The following is a 24,064-nucleotide window of genomic DNA, read 5'->3' on the forward strand; positions in this document are numbered from 1 at the left end:
AAGAAGGCTTGTGCAACTTTTTTTTTTAAGGATGCCAAAAATACTATCAGTTGATGTGCAATAGGGACCTTTGTTCTGATCCACTGCAGGGAATCAATAAGCAGCAATAAACATGTGCTGAAACACTGCTGTAAAAGGTGGTTTTGCTTCTTAGGATGAGCACTTCGCTGGCAGCTCCAAGTCTCTTCCCACCTCCCTGATCCTAACGTACTCAAGGTTAGGCAGGTCAGGACCAGACAAGCCCTGCAGCCACCATCATAGCTGTCCAGCAGCTCCCAATGGCAAAGAGGGAAAGAGAGTGCCCAGCTTCCAGGCACACTGCAGAGGCCTTTACTGGAGAGTGGCCCTTAAGTAGCTGAGAAGTCCTGACCAGCAACCAAGGCCCCTCTAGTGATGTTCCAGTCAACATGACCACTTTTCTGCACCAGCAGCTTCCTCAGGAGAGCAGGGTGCTGGGTAGAAGGGGAAGGGGCAGCTATTTACCCTCCCAGCTACACCCTGCCTGTGTGTTAAGCTGCCTCCTCAATCACCAACCTCTTACAGAACCTAAATAAGCAAGAAAATCACCCATTTAAAAATAAGGCTTTTATTTTTATGTCAAAAAGAATAAAAAATTGACTTTTTTTTTTCCTGCTCAGGTTTTGACAGTCACCAGCTGCAGGCCCCACTGCCTGCATGCATCTCTAGCACTCAAGAGGAGAAAGGTCAGGTGGGTAAGATAAACACAAGGCCAAGACATCTCTACAGGGATGAAGCTAAAAAAAGCAGCAGCCTGGGTCCTCTGCTAAAAAGAGGCTAAATCCTGGCTCAGCACTAGCCCTGTGACAGAGGAGAGACCACCCTCCCTCAGCAACCCACCTCAGATAAGGAAATTGGGACAAGGCTTTCTGAAACCATTCAAGCCCCCACCCAGTGTCCTTTAGAGCTGCCTCTGGCCAAGTTCTTCCTCAGAAGGACTCCAGTCTCAGCAGCCCTTTAGAAAAGCCTGCTGGCCACCTTCTGACAACTAGCAAGTCAGTTCCTATACTATAAAGTGAGAGGAATTTAATGTTCTAATTCATTTATTAAAAAAGGAGTATGTGGGGTGGACTATTTGATCTTATCTAGCTGAGCCTCAAGCCAACATGTAGCGAGATTAAAACCAGGGCAGGGCCCTTCAAATAACTCATGTGACTGTCCTCATCAAAATTCATGCCAGGGCTAGTCCCACAGACGCCAACACATTCTGCAGCTGTCAGGTAACAATTCCAATCTTGGAAGAAAAGGAAGAAAGAGGCAGGACATAAGGGGGAAAAAAACATTCCTCCCTCTCAGGGTGAAAACAGAGACACCAAGTAAGAGCCAGGAGTTACAGCTTCCCTGATACCACTTCTATGAGCATCACAGCATTCAGCTTCAGGGAGCAATACAGTGCAGGGGCAGCCAGGCACCCCGCTCCTCTGGCAACCCTTAAAACAGGATGAGGAGGGGTATCTGAGCAAGGGGTATTGTGGCCAAACACTCCTGCTCATTCCTATGCACAGCAGGAAAGGGACTTGGAAGGTGCTGGCCCCTCTGCTGTACAGCCAGTCCTCTTCTTCCTAAGGCCTAGGACTCCTCCCTCTCGGCCAGTGAGGTCCTCTGCTGTAGACAGGTCCAGTGGCTTACTCTGAGCTCTCTACCTCCTTTTGTTTCTTCTTCTTCTTCTTTTTCTTGGTGCTGGTCTCACAGATCTGTGAAAAGGTGGGAAGGAGTCAAAAAGAAATCCCTCACTGCCCGTTCCAGATGCAATGCAGGCTCTCCCTGGCCACAAGCCTCCCTCATGCCATACAGGCACTCAAGCATGCTGACTGAACACCAGCACCACACCAGGGCACTTACAGGGCAGCAGAGCACAGAGGTGGCCTGCCAGGAACATGTACCTAGCAACTGCCCCGAAGCACAGATGGCTGTGCCACTGCAGATGCACCCCAACAAGTCTCCTGCCTCATCTCCCAGCACCTTCAACCAGCTCAGATTACAAATGTCCCCACACAGCCACCTTGCTTTTGCCTGTGGGGAGCCTGGCACCCTGGGGACATGCACAGCAGGGTGCTGATGCACTTCTCCCAGAGGTATTGGCAAGAGACTGAAACCTCTCCCACGCCTGGAACGGTACCATGGCAGCACCCAATCACCTACCACTTCCATTTGCTCTTCCCCACTCTCAGCTGCCTCTTTGGCCTTCTTCTCCTTCTTCTTTTTCTTCTTTTCCTTTTTGCTCAGCTCCTCTGGTGGTGGGGTGGCAGGGGACGGTGGGGTCACGGCCTCCTCACTTTCGCTCTCCGGCTCTCGCTTCCTCTGTCAGGGGAGCACATTGTCAGCTGCCCCAGCACCTCATTTTGCAAGCCCACTGCAACTATTTTGCCTGATTTAAACTTTGCAGTCAACAATGCTCTGAGTGGGAAAGTGAGTTGTTGACTACCAGTGGTCCCCTCCGGCACACACTGCCTAGGATTGGCTTCTGCCAGAACTGCACCCCCTTCCCAAAATGCTCCAGAGTGTGAAACGCTGCTGCACCTTTCCAAATGCAGGCACAAGCCCTGACTTAGATCACTGCACAAACCCTGACTTTTTAGATACAACTCTTGCATGGGCATTTCTGCAACTGTCTGTAGACTCCAGAGAGGTTCTCTGGTCCAACAAAGCTCCACTGTGGCTCCATACAAAGTATTTCCTTAGATACTGCAACTTGTACACCACAGGTCAGACCTCCTCATTCTTATGGTGCCACAGGACTCATACCCAAAGCACAGTGTCCCAGAGACTCAGGATAAGGCCCTAAACAGGTCACCCTAGAGCTAGCTCTTGGCCACACAACCACACCACATGGGGACACTAGGTCCCCAGAATATCCAGGTGTGTATCCACTCTTCACCAGGGCCCAAACAACCCTACAGCCAGAGGGTGCTCATGATACTCACTTTTGGAGTCCTCTCCACCTCTGAAACAGCTCGAGGAATGGCAGCTGCCTCTTGCTTGGAAGCATCCCTGAAAGAGAAGATCCCCAGGCTGAGCAGGACAGCTGCTGCCTCACGCTGCTCTCTACAAGTACAAAGCTCTGTCCCCCTCTCAAGGGCTCTGTAACCAGTGCCAGGACTGGGTGGGGAAGTTGGTGTGGGGAAGACCTGCAGCCTGCACCAGGGCCAGCTGGCTGGGTAACAGCAAGGCCTCCCCTCTTTAATGTAGCAGATTGACTCCCTCTAAAACCACAAGCACAGGCTAGAAAGGGATAACCATCTGCTCAGGGCCTCTCTCTCCAGCAGTGTCCACCAGCAGCACATTCCCTGGGACTGGAAGAAATGCCACCACACCCCATGAGTCCAGACAGCTGACAGCCTTGGGCCATGCCCAGCAAGCTCCAAGCACAAATGGCAGCACTCAGCCCAGCCCTCACTGCACAGGGGGCTCCCCGTGCCTTGCACCCACCTATAATCCACATACTCCTCCTTCCAGGAATCTGGTGTGTTCTCGTTGGGCTTTCCATGCTTGTCCAACAGACCCTTCTGGATCATCATCTTCTTCTGACTGGCCTGAGAGCAATGTGCAACAAGTCAGACTGAAGCTCCAGAGAAGGAATCCTCCCTGGGGCTTCAGCCACCCAGCCTAAGAGGAGACAACCCAGGAACAAGGCCAAACCAACGATGTGCATGCATCCCCGCAGCTTTCTGCATTTCTCATGAACCACAAGAATGCAAGAAGCCACAGCAACTTGACACTGAGCTTCAAGCCTGACTGCAGTTAAGGCAGCACTGCTGACCTGCTGATTTCCATGAACACCCCATGCTTGAGATGGGAGAGGAACCCAACAACAGCTGTTCCCACTGCTCCGGTCCTTCAGGCACCACTTCGTGTCTCCTAAGTCAATGTGCGCTTTGGCACTCTTGCAGTTGCACCAGAAGGAAAAGCAGCTTCTTGCCCAACCCCTCTAGAGCCATCAGTATAGGGTGATAGATAAAGGTCATCTTTGCACAGAGTGCTCATGCCATCCACTTCACATCATTTGGCTCTTTACCAGAGGAGGGCTGGTGCTGCATAGACCAGAGGAGCTCACATCTAAGCACCAGTGACAGCCTCAGCTGGCCATCAGGTAGAGCTGCCCAGGCTCCACTGTGGGGAAAAGCACTGGGCTGGCATGGTCCCAGCAGTTGGAAGTGCCACCAGTGACTCCAGGAAAGCACAGCAGAATTACACCAAAGTCCTGGAATGTGTTGCTCAGGGAGGTGGTTGAGGCCTCATCCCTGGAGGTGTTTAAGGCCAGGCTGGATGAGGCTCTAGCCAGCCTGATGTAGTGTGAGGTGTCCCTGCCCATGGCAGGGGAATTGAAACTGGATGATCCTTGTGGTCCCTTCCAACCCTGACTGATTCTATGATTAAGATATGGGTGCAGCTCTGCTGAAGGGTCTGGAAACTGACATGCCTACGAGCTGGGTTCCCATCACCATCCTGGTGCACCCCCAAGCCACTCACCTTGGGCCCAAGACCCCACTTGCGGGGATAGGTGTCTCTCTCCATGATCACTCTCTTGATCTTGGCCACAATGCCATGGTCACAGGTAGAAATCACTGCTGTGGTCATCAAGGCAACAGCTGCAGGAGGAAGCAGAGTTCAGTAACTGTAACAGACTGCAACAGTGACGCAGGAACCTGCTGCATTCAGCCTGTTCTTACCCTGCCAGCAGAGCAATGAGCAACTCCCCTCCACACACCAGTGCCGTTTCACCCTAAAACCTCACTGGAGGCAAGTTCTGAACTAACCTCAGAGTTGTTGCCCTGATCAAAGGCAGCACGTGCACCAGTCATTAACCCTGCCTGCCTAGCACAGGCCTCTCCAGCTTAAACCAGACCAGTGCTGGATCAGTGAACACAGCAGGACTAACCATTCCCCAGAGCAGCAGCAGCTGCACTGGATAGGGAAGAGCACTGTGGGCAGCTGTTGGAGCACTTCCAAGCAGCACAAGGAACCACACCACCACAGAAGGGAGCAGTGCTGCTCTTTATCATCTCCTAAAACACTAAAGAGCCAAACTAGAGGAGATTAATCCTACCAATAAATTATGGCCTGTTTGCCAGGTCCCCAAGATGACCAGAGCACAGGCAGTGCAAACCACAGAAAGCTTGGCTCTGTTCCACTTCTAAGGCTTCTCAGTCCAATAGGTCTGGACAGAGCATGAGGCCATGCAGCACTGAGCACTGTGACAACCCATCTGTACAGTATGTCAGCACCTGTCACCCACACAGCTTCTTTACAGAGCCTGGTTAGAACTAAGCAGCCTTTTGAGTCACTTCAGAGAAGCTGGTAGTTGATCAAGTCCTCTTATAATGATCTGCTCAGTGTGATGTGTCAGCATGTGATCAGACATCATCCTTCATCTCAGTCAGGATGGAGGTCCCCCAGAGAGGGTCTCCAACCCTGCTGGCACCACTTCACTCCTGCAGGCAGCCAGCCACAGCCCACAGCAGCCCCCAGTAGGACACTGGGAGACTGGAAGGATCTCTGGAGGCTGCACAGCACCCAGACCCTAGAACAGGAATCGGGGTACTGCAGGAGGACAGCACCACTGCACTCAGAGAATGGATAAACTTTGTCATCACCTCACACACAGAGCACACCTGAGCATCACACAGATGAAACCAGACTGAGGTGCTCTTCACACCTTGCCAAGGACTGATGCAGCCACTGTTCCTTAACATGACAAGGTGTGCTAACCCATGGTCTCCAGGAAGAAGCACCCTTCAAACCTTCTGCACATGGCGGCTCATTTGTGGGTCACTGGCTGGAATGCAGTTAGCTGGGCACAGGGAGTTCCATACCTAGGCAGATAGCTTCTCCTTTCGTGGTGATAACAACAATCTCCTGGTTAAGCTCAATACCATCTTCATACCTCAGGACACCAGGCAGCATAATCTTGGCTCCATAACAAATAGCATTAACCTGAAAATGTAAGGAACAGGAGAGCTTATAAACTGTTAGAGAATAAAAGAAAGGTGAGAAGCGCCTGCAATGTTTTAGCTTCCCATTGCCATCACTGTCCCAGCAATAACATCCCTAAATCTCTCTCTCTTATTGCCCACTATATAAAACTTGAGGGCTTTGGAAGAAGCAAGCAAAACAAAGCATCCACCACAGCAAACAACACGGGTGGAGATCTCTTATAACCATCAGCATCCTCCTAAGGTGTGGAGAGCAGCTTCTCTGCCACCCAGTTCTTGGCTTTTACATCTTACCACTGACCTGGCAGTGGCCCACACAAGGTCCTACACAGCTCACCATCAGGACAGTGCTGAGCATGTAGATCCTGACCCCCCATTTATCATGCAAGACGCTGGCAACACCTGAGGACTCACCGCGCTGTCCTTCATGACCAGCCGCTTGTGCGAGGTCAGCAGCTTCTCCAGGGGCAGGATGACTCTCCGCAGGTAGCTGTCGTCCTTGTTGTTGTCATACTGCCACTGTGCATCCAGCACATCGTGCATCGTCACCATGTTGTCCTGCAAAGACACCACAGCCCCTCTGAACTCAAATACCAGCCACCAAATGAAAACAGCTGAAGTCCAACGGCAAACAGCGTGCTGCAAGGGAGCAAAAGGCGGGCGCCCAACTCAGCAGCATCGAGAAAGCAACCTGAAAGAGACAAGAATACTTTCCAACAACAGCTCAAGGCGCCACCACAAACTTCAGCCTTCCTGCTCTCAGGCAGCATTTGGACCTAGCATACAGACTGCCCACCTTTAACTTTGAAATACGACCAAACAAATGTAAAAAAACCCTGAGACTTCTAGACAAAGATTAGTGAGCGGAAATCTGAATCATGGCATCATAGAATGGTTTGGGCTGGAAGGGACCTCTGGAGGTCATCTAGTCCAACCCTCTCTGCAGTCAGCAGGGGCATCCTCAGCTAGATCAGGCTGCCCACAGCCCTGTTGAGCCTCATCTTGAATATCTCCAGGGATGGAACCTCAATTACCTCCCTGGGCAACCTGATCCAGTGTTCCACTACTCTCATTGGTAAAGAACCTGTTCCTAACATCCAATCTAAATCCACTCTTCTCTAGTTTGAAACCATTGCCCCTGTACTATCAAACAGCTTTTCCACCTATGATATGGAATAAATTCTTGAAGCACCCAACATCTGGAATTCAGAAATAGTTGACTGGCAGTGATTACATCTCAGCACAGGTGCATGGGGGAACACTTGCATTCCAATACTCCTGCTTTGCAAGGAAATCAGTTCTGGAGTTTGGGCCAGCAGCAGGATCCAGCTATGACCAGACTGAAGACTGTACAAGGTCACACAAGACTGCACATCCCAGGCTCACGTCAATGAAGCAGGTTTCCTGCAGTGTGCCCTGACACCAAGTGGTCACAGATTGCTAAGCAGGCATCACACATCCAAACCTCTAGCATAATGCATGGTTTGTAGGCTGAGAAACAGAGGTGGCATAAAACAGACTTTCAGCCACCATGGAGCACTTCCCAGTCACTCTTTGTCCCAAAGCTTAATTACCAGAACAAGGGCAACACCATGAACTGAACTCAACGCTTTGGTTACAGAACATCTACAGCAAGGGCTCTCACACTTTTGGGGCTATCCACAAAACTCCTCCCAAGTGCCACACACCTGTACCTCCTCCTAACACTGCCAGAAGAGCACATTTCAAGGAAGTCTTGCAGTTGGGACAATTTCAAAGTTGCTGGCTATAGTTAAAGCTAGCACTCTACCATCTCTCCCAGGACGCCAGAGCGCACTCTGCGGAGCTCCTGCATCTGGCCACCCACGCCGAGCAGCAAACCAAGGTGAACACAGAGTGTTCTGATGTATGTGCCAGCTTCACAGCTCACCCAGAAGATACCTGAAACACACGACACAAGAATATTTTAAACACCTATCTAGAAATGAAGCTCCCTCCAAAGGAAACTATATATCCAACCCTTCAGAGAGCCATCAGCCTAGGGTGATAGATGAAGGTCATCTTTGCACCGAGTGCTAATGCCATCCGATTGACATCATTTGGCTCCTTGGTGAAGGGTGCAGCACTACAAAAAAATAGGTGGGATGTGCTCCTCAGAACACCAAAGTCATGCATGAAGCAACTACTGCTTGGTGGTGGGGTGAGGACTTAGGTCTCAAGATATCTGCCAAAACTGGGAAGCAGCCCATGTCCCAGAAAAAAAACAATAGCATCGACTGTCAGCTTAAAAGGAAGAAAGGAGGAAAACCTTGTTTTACCTAATCTTCTTTCAGGATCATACTCCACCAGCTTGCTCTCATAGATGGTTCTGACTCTCAGTTGTCTTTTGACAGCAGCAATGAGGGGTGGTCGCTGAAACAGGGCGCCTGTCAGAGTTTCTATCGCCTGAGGGCAGAAGTAAGAGCTCACATCTTGTGCCCCAGCACAAGAGCACCCCGCGGTCACCAGCAGCAACAACCACTTCCATAGTAAGAAACTACAAGGTTCAGCACAATTTGGTTGAGGTCATGTTTAACAATGCAAATCTCAACCAGCAATGTGGTCAAAATGCCACCCCAGCTGCCAGTGAGCACAGCTGAGCTTTTTCATTAGGTAGCAGTATGTGATCAGACATCATCCTTCATCTCAGTCAGGATGAAGCCCCTCAAAAGAGGGTCTCCAACCCTGCCGGCACCACTTCACTCCTGCAGGCAGCCAGCCACAGCCCACAGCAGCCCCCAGTAGGACACTGGAAGACTGGAGTGTCTCTGGAGGCTGCACAGCACCCAGACCCTAGAACAGGAATCTGCGTGCTGCAGGAGGACAGCACCACTGCACTCAGAGAATGGATAAACTTCATCATCACCTCACACACAGAGCACACCTTGGGTCTGCCCCTACCCTCATCTCCTGTCAATGCTGAACACTGCATGGGAAGCACCAGCACGGTTCAGTGTGCCCAGACTTACCCTGGCAAGCTGAGCCTCACTTTCAATTGCATTGTGCAGCCGAACAATTCCCACATACTCTTTGCCTGAAAGAACGACAAGAGCAGTCAGGACTGGCCACTTGCATTTACTGTCGACTTCAAGGTCCACACTGCCTCACAGCCACACATCCACACAGCCCTGACGTTTTCACAACCACCTCTCCTAGGAAGTGCACATAGTTTATTATGGAGTTGATTATTCTTCCAACAGAATTAATCTAAGATATATTTATTTCTTCACCAAGTGTTATTTCACTGGACTGGCAGAGGCTGAGGCTGTAAGCTCTGTTAGTAAATGAAACCAATTTGTTAACTGACCCAGTAAGACAATTAAAAAAAAAAAAAATCCTATGAAAGCATGAAGGTGCCCTCAGTCTTGAAATGAGAAGAATAAGCAACCCTTAGGCTCAAGGTACTGAGGGTAGTCCTTCCAAAGGCTAGGAATCTCCACTGTGTCTTCAACAAAACTCCTCCTCTCCCCAGTCAGACTACCAATGGTCCCAGGCAGCAAACATACCTGCACTCTGCTGAGATTTGACCAGCCGTGTTGCCCTCTCAATGCACACAATGAGGCACCCAGTCACCTTAGGATCCAGAGTTCCACTGTGTCCTGTCTTCTCTACTCGAAGGATACGTCGGATCCACGCCACCACCTCGTGGGAAGATGGATTGGAAGGTTTGTCGAGGTTAATAAAGCCAGACCTACAGTGCATGGTGACAGGAGAGTAGGGGCTAAGCTTCAGAGCTAACAGAGCAAGAGCACAACAGTTTTGACAGTATTTGCCATGGCTGGAAAGAAATGCATCTCTGCACTGCTAAATAGGAGATGAGCTTCACAGCTGCTCTCAGCAAGCACACTTCAAAAGCTGCTGTGTGCAGGTGAGATATTCCATGGTCAAAGATTTCTCCTCTCCCCAGACTGCTAATCACTAAACTAAACCAAATGTTACAAACTACAAGCAGTCTCAAAGCCCAGAAGGCCAAAAGCCTTCTTGTAAGACCCCACAGAACTCCTCAAGTGTTTGCATGGCCCTTCACAAGCCAGCCACAACCCCAGCACAAGACAACTTTACAGGAAATAATCAGGGGGTCCTCTATTTAGACCTTTACTAGTTAGCAGCAAAGCACCTGAGTCAAGCAGAAAGGTACAAGGGGAATCCAGTTTGAAGATTTACAGTGCAGTAAATATCAATCTCTCTGGCCCTCACTATACTCACCTAACATAGTCAGCAATCTCCCTCTTCAGGGGATTAGCACCAGAAGGAAGAGGTGTGTAGTGTGCCGTCAACACATTTAACTTGTTGAAGTTCTGCAAGATCCAAGGAAAAATTAGACATTGTGTTGAGCTCACCTTGGTTTCAGGATTGCTTTGCCCCAATATATCTGCCCAGTTACAAAATCACTTGTACATTTAAGCAAGAGTCTCTTCCAAAATGAAAGTGACCTAACAATGAAATCACGTTTTCCAGAAAGAGAAGCAGACCTGCACTGAAAGAGATGGAAAAGAAGGAGAATGCCAACATTTAAAATGCAGGATAAATCCAGTGCCACAGAAACTCAACACAAACAATTCCTAAGTCTAAATGGGCCACAAGCCACTGTTAGATAGAAATGAACAGCTTAAAAAATCTGGTGGGGTCTTCATAGAAAATGGTAAATCTAGAGAGCAGGTATACAAATGAGATTGCTGAACAAACTTTGTAGCATGTTTTCTGCATGCAGAGGGTTTGCTTCTGCTTTGAGTGTCACACGTGCTAGTTCTTAGGAGAATGGTGACACAAAGAGCGAGCTGTGGACCTCCACTGCCCTGCATCAAGAGAACAAAAGAAGAAACAGGCACAGGAAGAAGCCACTAAGTTGCTCTACCTTCAGCAGCAAAGGCCACTGAGAAGTGTCCAGCTGGGGGATCCGGGACTCGGGCTTGATAAAAAATTCCTCGGTGTGCTGAATCTCCTAAGGGCAGATTAAATTACTCCAGATCAGAGAAGAGAAACTTGGCGGCCCGCGCTCCGTTCCGCTGCCCTACCCCCCGCCACCACGCGGCTCTGCTGCCCGCCACGCGGGTGCGGCTTCTAGGCGCGGAGCGGCCACGCTGCCTCTGGTGAGGCCCGGTGTCACGACGCTAGGTGGGCTCCGCTACACCCAGACCTCCTTCCAAGCCCCACGGACCGTGCCGCCGCACATGGAGCTGGGGAAGCCCCCACGGCCCCCAAGCCTGGCTCCGAGCAAGTCTCCCGTCAGGGCCGTCGGCCCCGCACTCACCGCTACATCCTCATCAAGCAGCACGCGCTTCTCCTTCTTCCGCCGCTTCTTTACGCTGGAACCTGCGGAAGCGACACGCTAAGCGTCCCGCCGACTATGTGCCGGCCCCACCGCGCCGGGAACGGGACAGGCCCGGGAAAGCGTTCGCCGCCAACCCTCCCCCACGTGGCACCGTGGTGGTCCCGAGCCCGGCGCGAACGCCTCTCACCGGGCCCCCCGAGCCCTCTCCCGCCTCTGTACACCGCGCCCAGCGGGGCAAGACGCCATCCCGGCGGTTCCCGCCGCTACGCACCATCCCCGTCCGCCATGACCGCCCCGCGTGGTAGCGCCGCCGCCGCGCAAGGACCGGAAGGGACGCCCCTCGGCAAGCCCTGCCCTTCCCGACACGCCCCGCGTCCCTGCGTGACCAACCCGCTCACAGCGCCGCCCGCCCCGGGCTGCCCCTGCGGTAACCGCGGGTTCGCGGAACGCGGAGAGCTGCTCGCACGGATGCATCTCCAGCCTGTAGCAGCTCCATCTGTTCACGAGCTGGAGAGTCAACCAGCATTGGGGTTCACTGATGGGAGCGTGGCAGCACACGTAGGAAACACACTGTAGTTTTGAGTTGGCTGTGGCAGAGCAACTTGATGAGGAAATCACTTGGTGCTGCTGACATTCTCATAGGACACTTCCTACTTAGGTATCAGCAAGCACCAGCAGAGAGGAGGGAGGCGAGTGTGGAAGGAGAGACTCGGAAACGTGTTTGTTGATTGATTTTGTTCCTGACATTCCTCAGAATCTGCAGCTGACACTGGCTTGGGTCTGGAACCATCAATACTGAATCCCAAACCAGTTCTGAAAATCTGATGGCCAAGCTGAAGAGTCAGTGACAGGTGTAAAGCTCCCTTTTTCACAAGCCACCCCAGAGGACAGACACCACCTTCAGGAAACAATCCTCGGTTTGCACTGACTTCGCTGGTTACCTACAGACAGATCTATCACCTGCAGCCAAGCCTGCTGCAGACAGAGATTCTGCTGTGTGATTTGCTCTAAGCAGGTATCCCATCCCCTTGGATTCCTTCCGCTGGCTCGGAGGGGCCAACGTTCTTGCAGTGTACCGAGCGGTGTCTCTCTGGAGCGCGCCGGGAGGAGACGGAACAGCACAGGGCTGCATGGGGCCAGCGGGGGACCGGTAGGGGGCAGCCTGGGCCCCGACACGGACGCGCTGCTACTGCCCACCCAGCCCGGCACTGGCCGTGCCCACGACGTGGCACCGCCCAGCCGCCCGCGTGACCCCGGACGGGGCCCCGATTTGTCAGCGGCACGCGAGGTGGCGTAGAGCGCGGCGGTGTGCGTCAGTTCCGGGCGGTGCGCGATGCTGGCGGCAGCAGGCGGCTCGGGCTCCGGCGCGGCGGGCGGCGCCGGGCAGGGCCTCGGTGGGGACGGGGACTTCCTATCGCGGTACCGGCTGGTGTCGGCTAAGCTACGGCGGCGGTTCTTGCGGAAGCCGAACGTTGCGGAGGCGGCAGAGCAGTTCGCGGCGCTGGCGCGGGAGCTGCGCGCCCAGGAGAGCCTGCCTTACGCGGCCTGGTGCCAGCTAGCCGTAGCGCGCTGCGCCCAGAGCCTCTTCCACGGGCCCGCCGAGGCGGCCGCCCTGGCCGAGGCGGCGCGGCTCTTCCTGCGGCAGGAGCGGGACCTACGGCAACGCCTGGGGCTGCGCGGCGGCTTCGGAGAACATGTGGCAGCGGCGCAGAGTTGCGGCGCCTTCGCGGCCCGCTTGCACCTGGAGCGGGGGCAGCCGGCGCTGGCGGCTGGGCTGTGCCTGGAGCTGGCGGCGGCGCTGCGCGACACGGGACAGCCCACCCGAGCCGCCGCGCCTCTACAGCGGGCGTCCGAGCTGCTGACAGCGGCACGGCTTCCCCTGGAGGCCCTGCGCTGCTTGGCTGAACGCGCCTCCTGTTTGCTGTTGGGCCGCGACTACGCCGGCGCGCTGGCGGCGTTGACCCGGGCACAGGCGCTAGCCGGGGCCGGACTGGGTGCTGGCGGGGTACCCGGTGGTGCGTGCCTGGATGTGCTGGCGCGTTGCGAGGTGTCTCGGGTGCTGCTGCTGCTCCTGCTGCAGCCACCCCCCGCCAAACTGCTGCCTGAGCACGCCCGGACACTGGAACAGTACTGCTGGGAGGCACCCGAGGGCAGTCCGGGGCCCGGGCTCGGCGGTGGCCCCGGGGCCAGCGGAGGGCTGCCGCCGGCGGCGAGCTACTTACCGGCCGAGCTTTTCCTGCTGCTGCAGTCGGCCGTGCTGGCGTGCCAGGAGAAGGACGCAGAGGCGCTGAAGGCCCTGCAGGCTGAGCTGTGGCCGCTGCTGAGCGCCGAACAGAACCATCTGCTGCACCTGGTGCTGCAGGAGATGCTGAGCCCCGCCGGACAGGGACTCTGAGTGTCGGCGCGAATGGCTCTTGCTTTGCTCCCGCGGGGCGGCAGGGCCGGGGTTGGACTGGTTACTTCAGCCACGGTCTCTGTGGGCATATACTCTATTTCCTTATTTATTTTTCATACGAATTCTGTAACAGAAGCAAATAATAATTGATGAGTGAATGTGTTCATCTACTCCTTTGAGTCGTAGTAAACTACTCGTGGTACATATTGAAAGTTGTCATGCTTGAAAAAGTGTAATCCCAAAACCAGTGGGGCAATTCACGGCAGAACCAGGCTGAGCATCTTGAGGATGGATTAAACAAAGAACAAACCCAACCACAAAAAAAAATCACAGGTTATAATGTTTTGGGTTTTTTTCTCTCTCCTCCCCAAAACAAGTCAGTGCAACAAATAATGAGACCGTGTATTTGGCTGTAGTGGAGGACAAAAGGTGTTATCACTGACCTGCAAATCGTTGCCAGGGTACCGTTGGTGGTAGCCTGAGTACATTTTCTGTAGGACAGCTGTTTCCTAGAGACTGCGGGTTTGGAACAAAAGCGGGAGCTGGCCCTGGCTCCCTCCCAGGGAGTCCCCTAGTAGGGAGAGATTTCTCAGCTGTAAGCACTTGCAGAGGGCGGTGGAAACCCAGCCCTTCTCATCCAGATACCGGAACCTCGAAGGGCCGGGGCGGCGATGGGCGGGAGGAGCGAGTTCCTCATCACGCGAGAGCGGAGCTGGTGGCTGCGAGCAGCGGCAGGGCCCGGGTCAGGCAGGGTGGCAGCGGCCGCTCCTGCCGCTCCACAGCGCTGGCTGCCGGGGGGCAGTCACCTGCGGCCGAAGGAGGAAAAGCTGCTTTTCGCTATCGGTACCCCGCCGCTTTCCGGCCGGCCCAGGGCAGGGGCCTTGGCTGCCCTGCGGGCGCCTTTCGGCAGCTCTGAGTTCGGTGAAAGCGCTCCCGCTGGGTCCATACCGGCCGCGGGGAATTTCAAGTGGTTTAGCTCCCGGAGCTGGCCAGCCGCACGCTGCCTTTCTCAAGCTGTGTCGCGAAGCGCAGCTGAGGGCGGGCTGGCCCCGCTGCACGCCGGGCTGCAGCTCCTCTCCTGCCCGCCATGGCTCTGTGCTGCGCGGTGAGGCTGCCCCGCCGGCACCTCTGCCCTTGGAGGGTTCTCCTGAGCAGCCAGGCAGGTCGGGACCGCAGCCTGCTGACGGAGAAGACAGCAATAAAGTGGAAGGAGAAGAGAAAAGCCAGGGAGGGATGCAGTCCGCCAGGTTCCTCCTGGGAGGAGAGGTATGGCTTTTTGGAAATGAACGATCTTCCAAAGCCGCAAGTGCCTGAAGCGGTTAGAACAACGTGTTGAGGGTTTCACCTCAAACCAGCTCTCCCCAGTAAAAAGAGCCAGCTGGTTTTCGTGAAGCTCCACCTGGGGATAGGAATAATGCAAAAGAGGAGAGGAAATGATCAGGAGCAGAGCATTTGGAACAGTAGCAAGCAAAAAGTAACATTCCATTTGATTTGCAGTTCTGTGCCTGAAAGGAGTTGACACTGGGTGCTTTGGAAGCAGCTTCAGGTATCCCAGTAAGCAGTAACAGCAGCTTAACCAGCCGTGGGGTGAGGTTGTCCATGGGCTCAGTTGAGGCAGTGGTTGATAAATAGTTGGGATAGTTTGGGCCATATCCACCTCACCTCTACTCTCTGTTTGTTTGGGTTGTTTAATCAGCTTTTATGTGTTTTGGGTTGGCTCATCCTACCTCAGATGCAAGTAGTGACAAGTTCCAAGGTTTATCTCTAAACTGCTGCTGCACAGCTGGGATAATGAGAGTGTGCATCTTGTAATTCCTTGCCTGCTACACAAACTCTGCATTCACTGTGGTAAATTTCATCTGGGACAGCATCAGCAAGAAAAGATGTAGTAATGACTGGAAATGCAAGCAGGTAGAAGATGCAGGATGGGGTACATTGAGTGATGAGAGAAGCATCTTGCTCTTTTCAGGAAAACTCCAGGGAGATGGGACTTTGGCTGTCCTTGGAGCAGCAAGGGATGGTCATAGCCTCTGATTCAGAAAGCAACAGAGCACATCTGAAGCTAAAACATGACCTCTCTTTTTTTTCCCCTTTCTCTGCCTGCACTTGGTTTTGTACTGGTTTTGGTTGGTTGGTTTTGTTCATTTGTTTGTTTGTTTGTTTGTTTCCCTTCTGACCTCACTAACACGTGAATGCTCATTCCTCTGGCATTGCCAGTCTGGAGTCAGTGCCTCTCTGGGTCCCTGTGCAGGGAAATTGCTATTTCTGGCCCTGTCCTCTAAAGAGGGATCAGAAAGAATAGCTGGGTTACCCAGGACACGCAGGCATTGCTGGTCAGTTTTCTACCCAAGGCTCAGCCTGTCCTCTGGAGATCTGGTGGTTGTGATTCCTTAGCTCCCTTTTCCAGCCACAAGCACTCTGCACCAGCATGGTACCACAAATTTGGATATTCACAGCTAGTTCTGGTGCAGGGACCATACCAGAAGGCTCTTGCCCATGAAGCAGCTGGTGGGGATGTTTCACTGTATCAGGCAGAGAGCAGCTCTGAGCATTGTTGTGCTTTGCAGGTTAGCAAATGCAGTTACTCCACTGTGGAGACTTCCCTATCAAGAGCAGCTGCAGGTAAGGTGTGCTTACCTGGACTTTGCTTTGTCCTGTTGCCCCAACTGTTGTCCTCCCTTCTGTCCCCCTTGAGCAACAACCCCAAGCAACTTTGTTGCTTAATGCTGTAAACTCTTCAGACTCCATTTACTGCTGCTTTAAATCTTAAGTTATTGTGAAGGATAGGACTGGGATGTGCTCTGTGGGTGGTGTGTGAGGTCACCAACACAAGTGGATGGGCACTTGCACAGTGATCCTGTCCAGTGTGGGACGGGTGGTTCACTGGGGCTTCAGGATGGACCATGTGCTCCATGTCAGTGCTTGGGGACCATGGACACAAGATTTCTCTCTCTCCCTGTTGTTCTAAGCAGCTGGGGTGATGCGAAAGATTGAGCTCTTCTGGGCAATATCCCACGTGCAGTATTTCCTCCTTCTCAGAGGTGGGTGATGAAGAGCTGCCCACCATCATGTGGTCTGTGAGAGTGTGTCTGGCTTAAGACTTCTCTGTAGGTGAAGTATGAAAACCAGAGGAAGATTTTGCAGACACTGGCATCTCATCTTGAGGAGCTGGGTATAGATGTGCGGAAAGGTGGTGGACTCTGCTGTCCTGTCCAGCCTGTAGTCCCTTCAGTGAGTATCCCATGGGAACACTGTCCACTCTGAACCACTAAGAGTCATCCACTCAACTCTCAAAGCTTTATGGTGGGGATTACTTGGTTGCAGAGAATGTGCTTGTGGCAGTCCTTGCTAGATTCTGCTTTGCAGCCAGTGACTGCTAGAGAGTGAAATAAGCCCAGTGATTAGGAACCCTTTTTCGTGCCCAAGCTTTCCCTAATAAACCTGTCACAGGTGGCCATTTTTTCCTCCCAAGATGTTGTATTGGGGGTCTCACACACAAGCTCCATTTCTGCATCTTGCACATTCGCATGTGTTCTCATGCTGCCAACAGAACAACCAGGCTGGGCTTTGGCTTTTCTCTATTACCTTTTCTTTTAATCCAAGGCTTTACTTTTCCTCCTTTTCTCCCTCAGCCTATCATTAACGGCTACCGAAACAAATCTACTTTCTCTGTGAACCGAGGACCAGATGGGAACCCCAAAACTGTGGGGTTGTATGTGGGAACTGGCAGAGGTCTGTACGGGACAAGGAGCGGAGTAGAAAACTGCTGGTGTGGGCTGGGTTGGGGCAAGGCTTTGCTGTGACAACCTACACCCAAGTTAGGAGCCTGAATCCCAGGGGATGCTAATAGAAACACCACTAAGTCTGGGGCAGCAATTTTAAAACCTCAGTTCATCAGTTTCTTAAGAAACAGCAGCTTCTAATTTGCTAAACACAGCAGAAAGGACAAGAGCTGCAGTAGAAGCCCCTCTGGGATTTAGCTTTGCTGTTCTTAAATTACCCTGTTCCCAAGTTTTTGGTGCCTGTGCTGAGCAGGGAGAGCATGGTGGAGTCTGCGCATCCACAGGCATTTGCACGTGCATGTTTGGAGCACTGCGGGTGCACGAGGCAGTTTGGTTTTGTGTGACTAAGATGTGAGCTGTGTGCTCCTTGCAGGCTGTTCAGTGGTGAACTCATTGCCACCATCGATACCAGATTTTGCTTGTCCATGTCCATAGCAAGAGGTGCTGGGGTGGTCAATGCTTACTTCTTTCATTGAAGAAATAATTCTGTGGCTGCATTTGACCTCTGAGAGCAGAATGCTAAAACATTTAAGCTGAAGTGAGAATGCTGTCTTCCAGGCAACTCAAACTGCTTTGCTGCTGTAAGCCCACACTGTTGTTCTCCCAGTAGAAAACCAGCTTGCTCTGCTCTGGCTGCCTTAGTTTAAGAACAGTGCAGTGACTCCTTTGGGAGTTGCTAGAGGACATCAGAAAAGCTGACAGAGCTCCAGACTCTACATGGAAGTCAATGACAGTGATCACAGGCAAAGGGAATTCTGTTGAGTCCTGCAGACTGTGTGAACCTAGACCATCACAGGATTTAGTGGGGCACTGGGATCCAGGAGAAAGGCATCTCCACGGTTTATCATGTCAGCTGCTACAGGGGTTTGCATGCCCTGAAACAACAATTAAACAACCTGTCTGTCTCTCTCCAGCTAGAAACATTGTCTGTGTGAAAGCCAACCACATGGAGAACATACCCCCAAAACACAAACAAGTAGCCCAGGTAAAATTAATCAAGTCATGTCTGTGCCTAGACTGTGGAATAGGGAGGCTGCCATAACTCTGTATTTGGGGGAACATTGTAATTTTAGTTATACTAAAAATCCATTTTCGTGTTCTGAAAAGTTTCAGGCCTGACTCTGTTTGATGGATAAAAATATATTTTTATATATATATATATAGGTGTGTGTGTATTTTAAACTTGTGTGTTAATGTTGCAGCTTCTAAACTGCCCCAACGAATGAAATTAATCAAGGGACAACAAATTCCTTCCAATCTATTAAAATATGTAAGAATCACAAATTGTAGATGTCTTCCATCGAGCTGGGAAGGGCTTTCACTCGGTGAATCAAGCAGGGAAAAAAAGAGATGGAACTGATGGAAGGGCCACCAATTTGGGGTGCACTGAGTTATGCTAAGGCCAGGGCAGTTGCCTTCACTGTGCCATTTCCCCTCTGCTCAGTGCTACGAGGAGTTCATCCGTGGCTCCCCCCTGGATCCCTGTCTCCTCTTCCACGAAGGTGGACACTGGCGGGAGCTGGTGGTACGCACCACCAGCCGTGGTGACACCATGGCTATTGTCACCTTCCACCCCCAGGAGCTGGGCCAGGTGAGTGCATGGAGGAGGACAGGACCCCTAGCAAGAGGCACATCAGCATCTGGCTGACCTGAGCTTGCTGGCTGTATTGCTGAGGAGAGGTGTCCAGTCAGATCACCCAAACACTCAGCTTTTTCCTTTCTCACTCTTGATAGGAGGAATTGGCTACTCAGAAAGCATTGCTGAAGGAGTTCTTCACCTGTGGACCTGGAACAGTCTGTGACTTGACTTCACTTTATTTCCAAGAGAGGTATTCTGTCTTGACACAGGGAAAGAGTGGAAACAAAGTCACCTTCTTTTTCTCCCCCATCTCTGATCAAATTCAAATTCTACCAGTTCAGGGACTTCTTGAAAAGAACAGCAGATGTTTGGATGCTTCTTGCAGACATGGTTTTAAGATGGCCACAGCTTTTGTTTTTCCAGACCAGAAATATTTAAATACATTACGGCTTTACCTCATGGGAATTATGACCCTGAGAAACTAAAAGAAAAAAAAAACCTGCAGTGACCTTCCCAGACAGTAAATCACATTAGCAACAAAACTTGGGAATTGATCCTAGGATTACTGCCTTCTGCAACATCATTTTGATCCCTCTAATGAATTTTAGGCCATGCAAGTTATAAATCCTTTACAAAGAATCAAAATTCTTTGATCCTGTTGAAAGACTCACGTGAAATAAAATCTGGGGGCGGGAGGGGGGAGAACTATCCTTCCCTGCACATGAACACTTTGGGATGGGAAATAAAACCCCACTCTCTCTGCTGCCTTTTAACAGCTGTTTTCTTGTGTGCTCTGCCAGCACCATGACGCGCTGCTCCCATGAGCAATCTCCCTTCCAGCTCCTTCATGGAGAACCACACATCTTTGAAGAAGTGCTTGGCCTGAAGTTTCGCATCTCTCCAGATGCCTTTTTCCAAGTAAACACAGGTGGAGCAGAAGTTCTGTACCAGGCAGTCAGGGAGCTGAGTCAGGCTGGTGGGGACACCATCTTCCTTGACATCTGCTGTGGAACTGGTGAGCAGTGGCTTTGTGAGCCTGCCTCCCAGGGCTCGTGCTTTGTGTGCCAAAAATTATCTTCATCACAGAGGTTTGGAATATTTTTGTTTCCCTCATTTCCAGGCACAATTAGTCTCTGTCTGGCTCACCAAGTGTCCAAGGTTATTGGTATTGAGGTGATGGAGAAGGCAACAGAGGATGCCAGGTGGAATGCAGCATTCAATGGTGAGTTCAAACTCTCCATGGCAGAAGGTTTCGAACTAACTGCTGAAAAATCAGAAGCAGAAGCGAGCGGAAGGATCCTAACAAGTTACTTCCACCCAGCAAGAGGTGGTACTTCATGTTACACCTAATGTCTGATGGGCTTGACTCTGCTCACTTCATGTGATTGCCTTTTGCTTCACAGGAATTTCAAACTGTGAGTTTCACAGTGGAAAGGCAGAGGCTGTGTTACCACAACTGCTGTCATCGTGGGAGGATGGCCGACCTCTTGTTGCTGTGGTGAACCCATCCCGGGCTGGGCTCCGTGAGAGAATCTGCTGTTTATTTTCATCTTGAAAACAGAGAATTTTGAATAAGTTCTGTTAGACCTGTTATCAGTGGCTTAGTCTCTAGTTTCTTACCTTGTTGCTGACAGCAGCTAGAATCCCATGGAGTCTACTGTTTTCAGTGCCTATATCATGCTTTCTCTTTAAAGCAAACAGCTCTACTCTTTTTTTCCATAATTCATAGGCTCACTGAATTATTTAGGAGCGAAGGAGATCTGGAGAGTTGTAAAAGGTTGCACAGGGCTATAAAGCCCAGCTGAGGTTTTAGGGTGGATACTATCTCCTGAAAATGTTTTCCTTAACATATTTAATCAGAATTTCCCCTTGCCGTAGTGGCTCTGTTGCCTCTGATCTTCTTCTTGTGCCCTTCCTGAGGAGATTCTGGCTCCATCTTCTTGGTGACCTCCCATGAGGCCCCTGAAGATAGCAAATGGATCCCTGCCCACCGTCTCTTTCCCAAGCTGAATAATCCCAGCCCTCACACTCTTCCCATGCATGCAGTGCCCCAGCTCTCCAACTGTCTCGGACTTGCTCTAATGTGTACTGGGAAGTCCCACACTGGTCCTGAAGCCCAGATGCAGTCTCACAAGTGTGCAGATGGTTTTACATGCCTCTGCTTAAGTAACACTTTTTCTCTCATCCTTCACCCCCCTGGGACACAGATTTCTCCCACTGCTCTGCCCTGCCAAACCAGCTAGGCTGTTAGCAGTGTCAGTCTCATCTGCAGCCTCCTAACAGCCTGCACCTGAGATAGGACATAGCAAAAAGTTCATATTCTTTTTTTTCCCCCCCTACACTTTTGACAGTTGAGTGTGGTTCTGTGCTGCTATGCAATCATTCTGGAGAGCTCAGAGTGGTGGTGGGTCACTGGGGAAGCACAGTGTCTGTGTTTACAGATTACAGGGTTGTGCGAGCCATTCGAAACTGCACGTCCATCCGAAGGCTGCTCTACATCTCCTGCAAGCCAGAGGGTGAAGCCATGAGGAACTTTGTTGAGTAAGCACCCTCCTCCCTTCCTTTCCACTGGCATTAGAGACAGACCCTCTTATGTCCAGAAAAGGACACTGACCTTAGCTTAGCAAGATTTTTGTTGTGACTGAGTTTTCACTGGGTGAGTTCTGCAGATGTGCTCCAGGATTAGTCAGTGCATGGTCAGAAGTGGTTTATCCTTCTATGTTACCATGAGGTTACCTGCAAGCTGCACTCAGGTATTCTTTGGGTTTCCAGCAAGATTCTTTAGTGCATCAGTAAGGAATAGAAAACAATGCAAATATGCTACAATGGCACTGTGCATCCTTCTCCCCAAAAAACAGCACATCTGGGTGTGGGATATAGAGTCTGCTGGGTTCCCTGCAGGAAGGTTGGCCCCTCCTAGCCAACAAAAGAAAGCCAAGGGGATGGGACACCTGCTTAGGGCTAATCACATAGCTGAGTGTCTGTGGCAGGCCCTGCTGCAGGTGATAAATCTGCAGGTTAGTGAAGTTAGTGCAAAACCAAGGGTTGTTTCCTAAGGGTATTGAGTGTCTGTCCTCTGGGGTGGCTTGTGAGAAAGGGAGCTTTAAACCTGTCACTGAGTCTTCAGCTTGGCCATCAGGTTTTCAGAGCTGGTTCGGGATTCAGTATTGATGGTTCCAGACCCCAGCCAGTGCCAGCTGCAGACTCTGAGGAATGTCAGTCACTATACCTCCTTAGTGCATCCTCTGTGCTAGTGTGCTGCTGGTCTAAAAGATGCTCTTCTTTGCTTTCCATAGGCTGTGCTGCCCACCTGACCCAAAGAAGAAGCTGTCAGGAGAGCCATTTGTCCCCAGGCTGGCTCTACCTTTTGACATGTTTCCTCATACTGTTCATTGTGAGCTGGTGTTGCTGTTCACCCGCTGACAAGGAGGCAGGGGTACCAGCTCTGAGAGTTTGGGAAGCCACCTCCTACGTTCCTGAAGACTGGAGTTGCTGTGGCTATGCTTTTAACTTTTTTTTTTTTTTTTAAGTTGTCCAAAAATAAATAACTTTGCTTTTGTTCTTGCTTTGGGGTGCTGATCTATACTGCTCTAAGGAAAGATGTGGATTTCCAGGGTGAAAAGGTTCTCTGTAGCATTTCATCACCCTTTCCTCCCCTGCAAACCTCTTCTTGGGCTCTTGGTTAGAGCAGCTTGGGAAATGCCCTCTCCCTGGTGTGGGTTTTCACCACGTGAATACAAAGTGCTAAGATCCATTAGCTCTCTGCACGCTTCAAGGACATTCCAGGTGTTTAATAAGCTTATGGTGAACTTGCTCTGCAGAAATTGTAGGAACTAGAAATCCTTGTGTTTCACTGGGAAAACGCTGACTTTTGGAATCAGGGAAATATTTCCTGCGTAAACTTCCAGAACAATATGGAGTTGTCATCAGTCATGTGGAGGCAAAGAGAAAGATTTTCCTATAAAACAAAATCAAGGGAGGACACATATCCAAGTCTCTCCTTCCACACTTGCCTCCCTCCTCTCTGCTGGTGCTTGCTGATACCTATGTAGGAAGTGTCCTGTGAGAATGTCAGCAGCACCAAGTGATTTCCACATCAGGTTGCTCTGCCACAGCTAGCTCAAAACTGTGGTGTGTTTTGTGCCTGTGCTGCCATGCTCTCTAAGTGGCAGGTTGTGAACACTAATGTTGGATGAATCTCTCTCCAGCTCGTGAACAGATGGAGCTGCTACAACCTGGAGGTGGGTCTGAGTGAGCAGAGTTCCCTTGTAATTTGTGAATTGCATGTTCTTTTGAGGGTTTCTTTTAATTTTTACTTAGTTGTTTTGATGTTAACTTTTGGGTTATCCTGGTCACCTAGGCCAGAACAGCAGCAGAACACGTTTCTACAATCAGGCTGTTAAATTCAACTCTCCTCCAAAAGAGGAGATCTGAAGGAATTGATTTAGGGACCAGAACCCCAGACACTGTCTTACTGATAGAAGGAGATGCTTTAACCCTGATGGGTGGCAAACCCTGGGAACAGAGCGCAGCTAGAAGGAAAACACAGACAGGTCAGCTCCCTAGAGGCCACTGTGACCTAAGGGAGTTATGCAGGGACCTAATAACAAGAACAAAGCAAAACTTAGGACAGAATTATGGAATCCCTTTATCTCTTGCCTGACGTATGCTTAAGCCTTCTGAAAAATATATGCGTCCCTGTGATACTTTGTAGCCAATCATGAATTTACAACTGTAGTATGGACATACCAATGACCAATTACAAGCTGCCTTCTGATATTATGTTAACCTATATAAAGAAAAAGCTTTGTACAATAAATCGACACTTGCCTTGCATCAGGCCTCGTCCCGTCTCTCACATCGCAGCAGAGATCCAGTTTGAGTGAGTTAAGTTTGATAAACTCCTAAGGAAACAGGGAGAACTGCCTGTAGTTTTCAAACTCTGCAGTTCTAAGGAACTCTGAGCTTGGAATAATAACAACCACCACCAATTCTCAAGCCATGGGGGTTTGAAAGAGATGAGTTTAAGACTTGAGATTTGCTGCACCAGAAGAGGTGATGGGGAGA

The 24,064-nt window shown here is 51.1% G+C and overlaps 3 protein-coding genes and 5 non-coding genes across 8 annotated transcripts; 2 read left to right on the forward strand and 6 right to left on the reverse strand.

The window, feature by feature from the left end:
* Positions 1–1,388: 1,388 nt before the first annotated feature.
* Positions 1,389–11,545, reverse strand: DKC1 (dyskerin pseudouridine synthase 1). The gene is made up of 15 exons (XM_054388597.1): positions 11,513–11,545; positions 11,221–11,282; positions 10,825–10,911; positions 10,176–10,267; positions 9,476–9,660; positions 8,939–9,003; positions 8,249–8,375; positions 7,741–7,871; positions 6,366–6,509; positions 5,832–5,952; positions 4,489–4,607; positions 3,448–3,551; positions 2,943–3,009; positions 2,161–2,319; positions 1,389–1,712 (listed from the first exon to the last, which is right to left on the reverse strand). Exons 1-15 carry the CDS (start codon positions 11,526–11,528, stop codon positions 1,644–1,646), a joined length of 1,548 nt encoding a protein of 515 aa, XP_054244572.1. The 5' UTR covers positions 11,529–11,545; the 3' UTR covers positions 1,389–1,643.
* LOC128972777 (small nucleolar RNA SNORD83) lies at positions 3,951–4,026 on the reverse strand. Its single transcript, XR_008489274.1, has one exon. It is a non-coding gene; the product is annotated as a small nucleolar RNA SNORD83 (small nucleolar RNA).
* On the reverse strand, positions 5,369–5,617 carry LOC128972779 (small nucleolar RNA SNORD17). Its single transcript, XR_008489276.1, has one exon. It is a non-coding gene; the product is annotated as a small nucleolar RNA SNORD17 (small nucleolar RNA).
* On the reverse strand, positions 7,434–7,568 carry LOC128972784 (small nucleolar RNA SNORA36 family). The gene has a single exon (XR_008489281.1). It is a non-coding gene; the product is annotated as a small nucleolar RNA SNORA36 family (small nucleolar RNA).
* LOC128972781 (small nucleolar RNA SNORD83) lies at positions 7,959–8,034 on the reverse strand. The gene has a single exon (XR_008489278.1). It is a non-coding gene; the product is annotated as a small nucleolar RNA SNORD83 (small nucleolar RNA).
* Positions 8,593–8,840, reverse strand: LOC128972778 (small nucleolar RNA SNORD17). Its single transcript, XR_008489275.1, has one exon. It is a non-coding gene; the product is annotated as a small nucleolar RNA SNORD17 (small nucleolar RNA).
* Positions 11,546–12,574: 1,029 nt separating the features above from the next.
* F8A1 (coagulation factor VIII associated 1) lies at positions 12,575–13,786 on the forward strand. The gene has a single exon (XM_054388737.1). It carries the CDS (start codon positions 12,575–12,577, stop codon positions 13,634–13,636), a length of 1,062 nt encoding a protein of 353 aa, XP_054244712.1. The 3' UTR covers positions 13,637–13,786.
* Positions 13,787–14,307: 521 nt separating this feature from the next.
* On the forward strand, positions 14,308–22,473 carry TRMT2B (tRNA methyltransferase 2 homolog B). Its single transcript, XM_054388842.1, has 12 exons — positions 14,308–14,741; positions 16,204–16,258; positions 16,748–16,867; positions 17,269–17,368; positions 18,333–18,403; positions 18,863–19,009; positions 19,153–19,247; positions 19,798–20,012; positions 20,118–20,219; positions 20,401–20,520; positions 21,439–21,538; positions 22,294–22,473. The coding sequence occupies exons 1-12, from the start codon at positions 14,308–14,310 to the stop codon at positions 22,418–22,420; spliced, it is 1,686 nt and encodes a 561-aa protein (XP_054244817.1). The 3' UTR covers positions 22,421–22,473.
* The last annotated feature ends 1,591 nt before the right edge of the window (positions 22,474–24,064 follow it).

The sequence above is a fragment of the Indicator indicator genome, chromosome 17 (genome assembly GCF_027791375.1).
Source record: "Indicator indicator isolate 239-I01 chromosome 17, UM_Iind_1.1, whole genome shotgun sequence".
NCBI lineage: Eukaryota > Metazoa > Chordata > Aves > Piciformes > Indicatoridae > Indicator > Indicator indicator.

Bases quoted from the DNA above. Each gene is read 5' to 3' on its own strand.
- DKC1 (XM_054388597.1), bottom strand. The intron at 10,912-11,220 runs GTGAGTGCGGGG...ATCTGCCCTTAG, and splicing joins TGCTTGATGAGGATGTAGCG to GAGATTCAGCACACCGAGGA. The intron at 9,661-10,175 runs GTGAGTATAGTG...CATGCACTGTAG, and splicing joins GAGATTGCTGACTATGTTAG to GTCTGGCTTTATTAACCTCG.
- F8A1 (XM_054388737.1), top strand. From the start codon at position 12,575: ATGCTGGCGGCAGCAGGCGGCTCGGGCTCCGGCGCGGCGGGCGGCGCC.
- TRMT2B (XM_054388842.1), top strand. From the start codon at position 14,308: ATGGGCGGGAGGAGCGAGTTCCTCATCACGCGAGAGCGGAGCTGGTGG. The intron at 14,742-16,203 runs GTGAGGCTGCCC...TGTGCTTTGCAG, and splicing joins CCATGGCTCTGTGCTGCGCG to GTTAGCAAATGCAGTTACTC. The intron at 18,404-18,862 runs GTAAAATTAATC...CCCTCTGCTCAG, and splicing joins AACACAAACAAGTAGCCCAG to TGCTACGAGGAGTTCATCCG.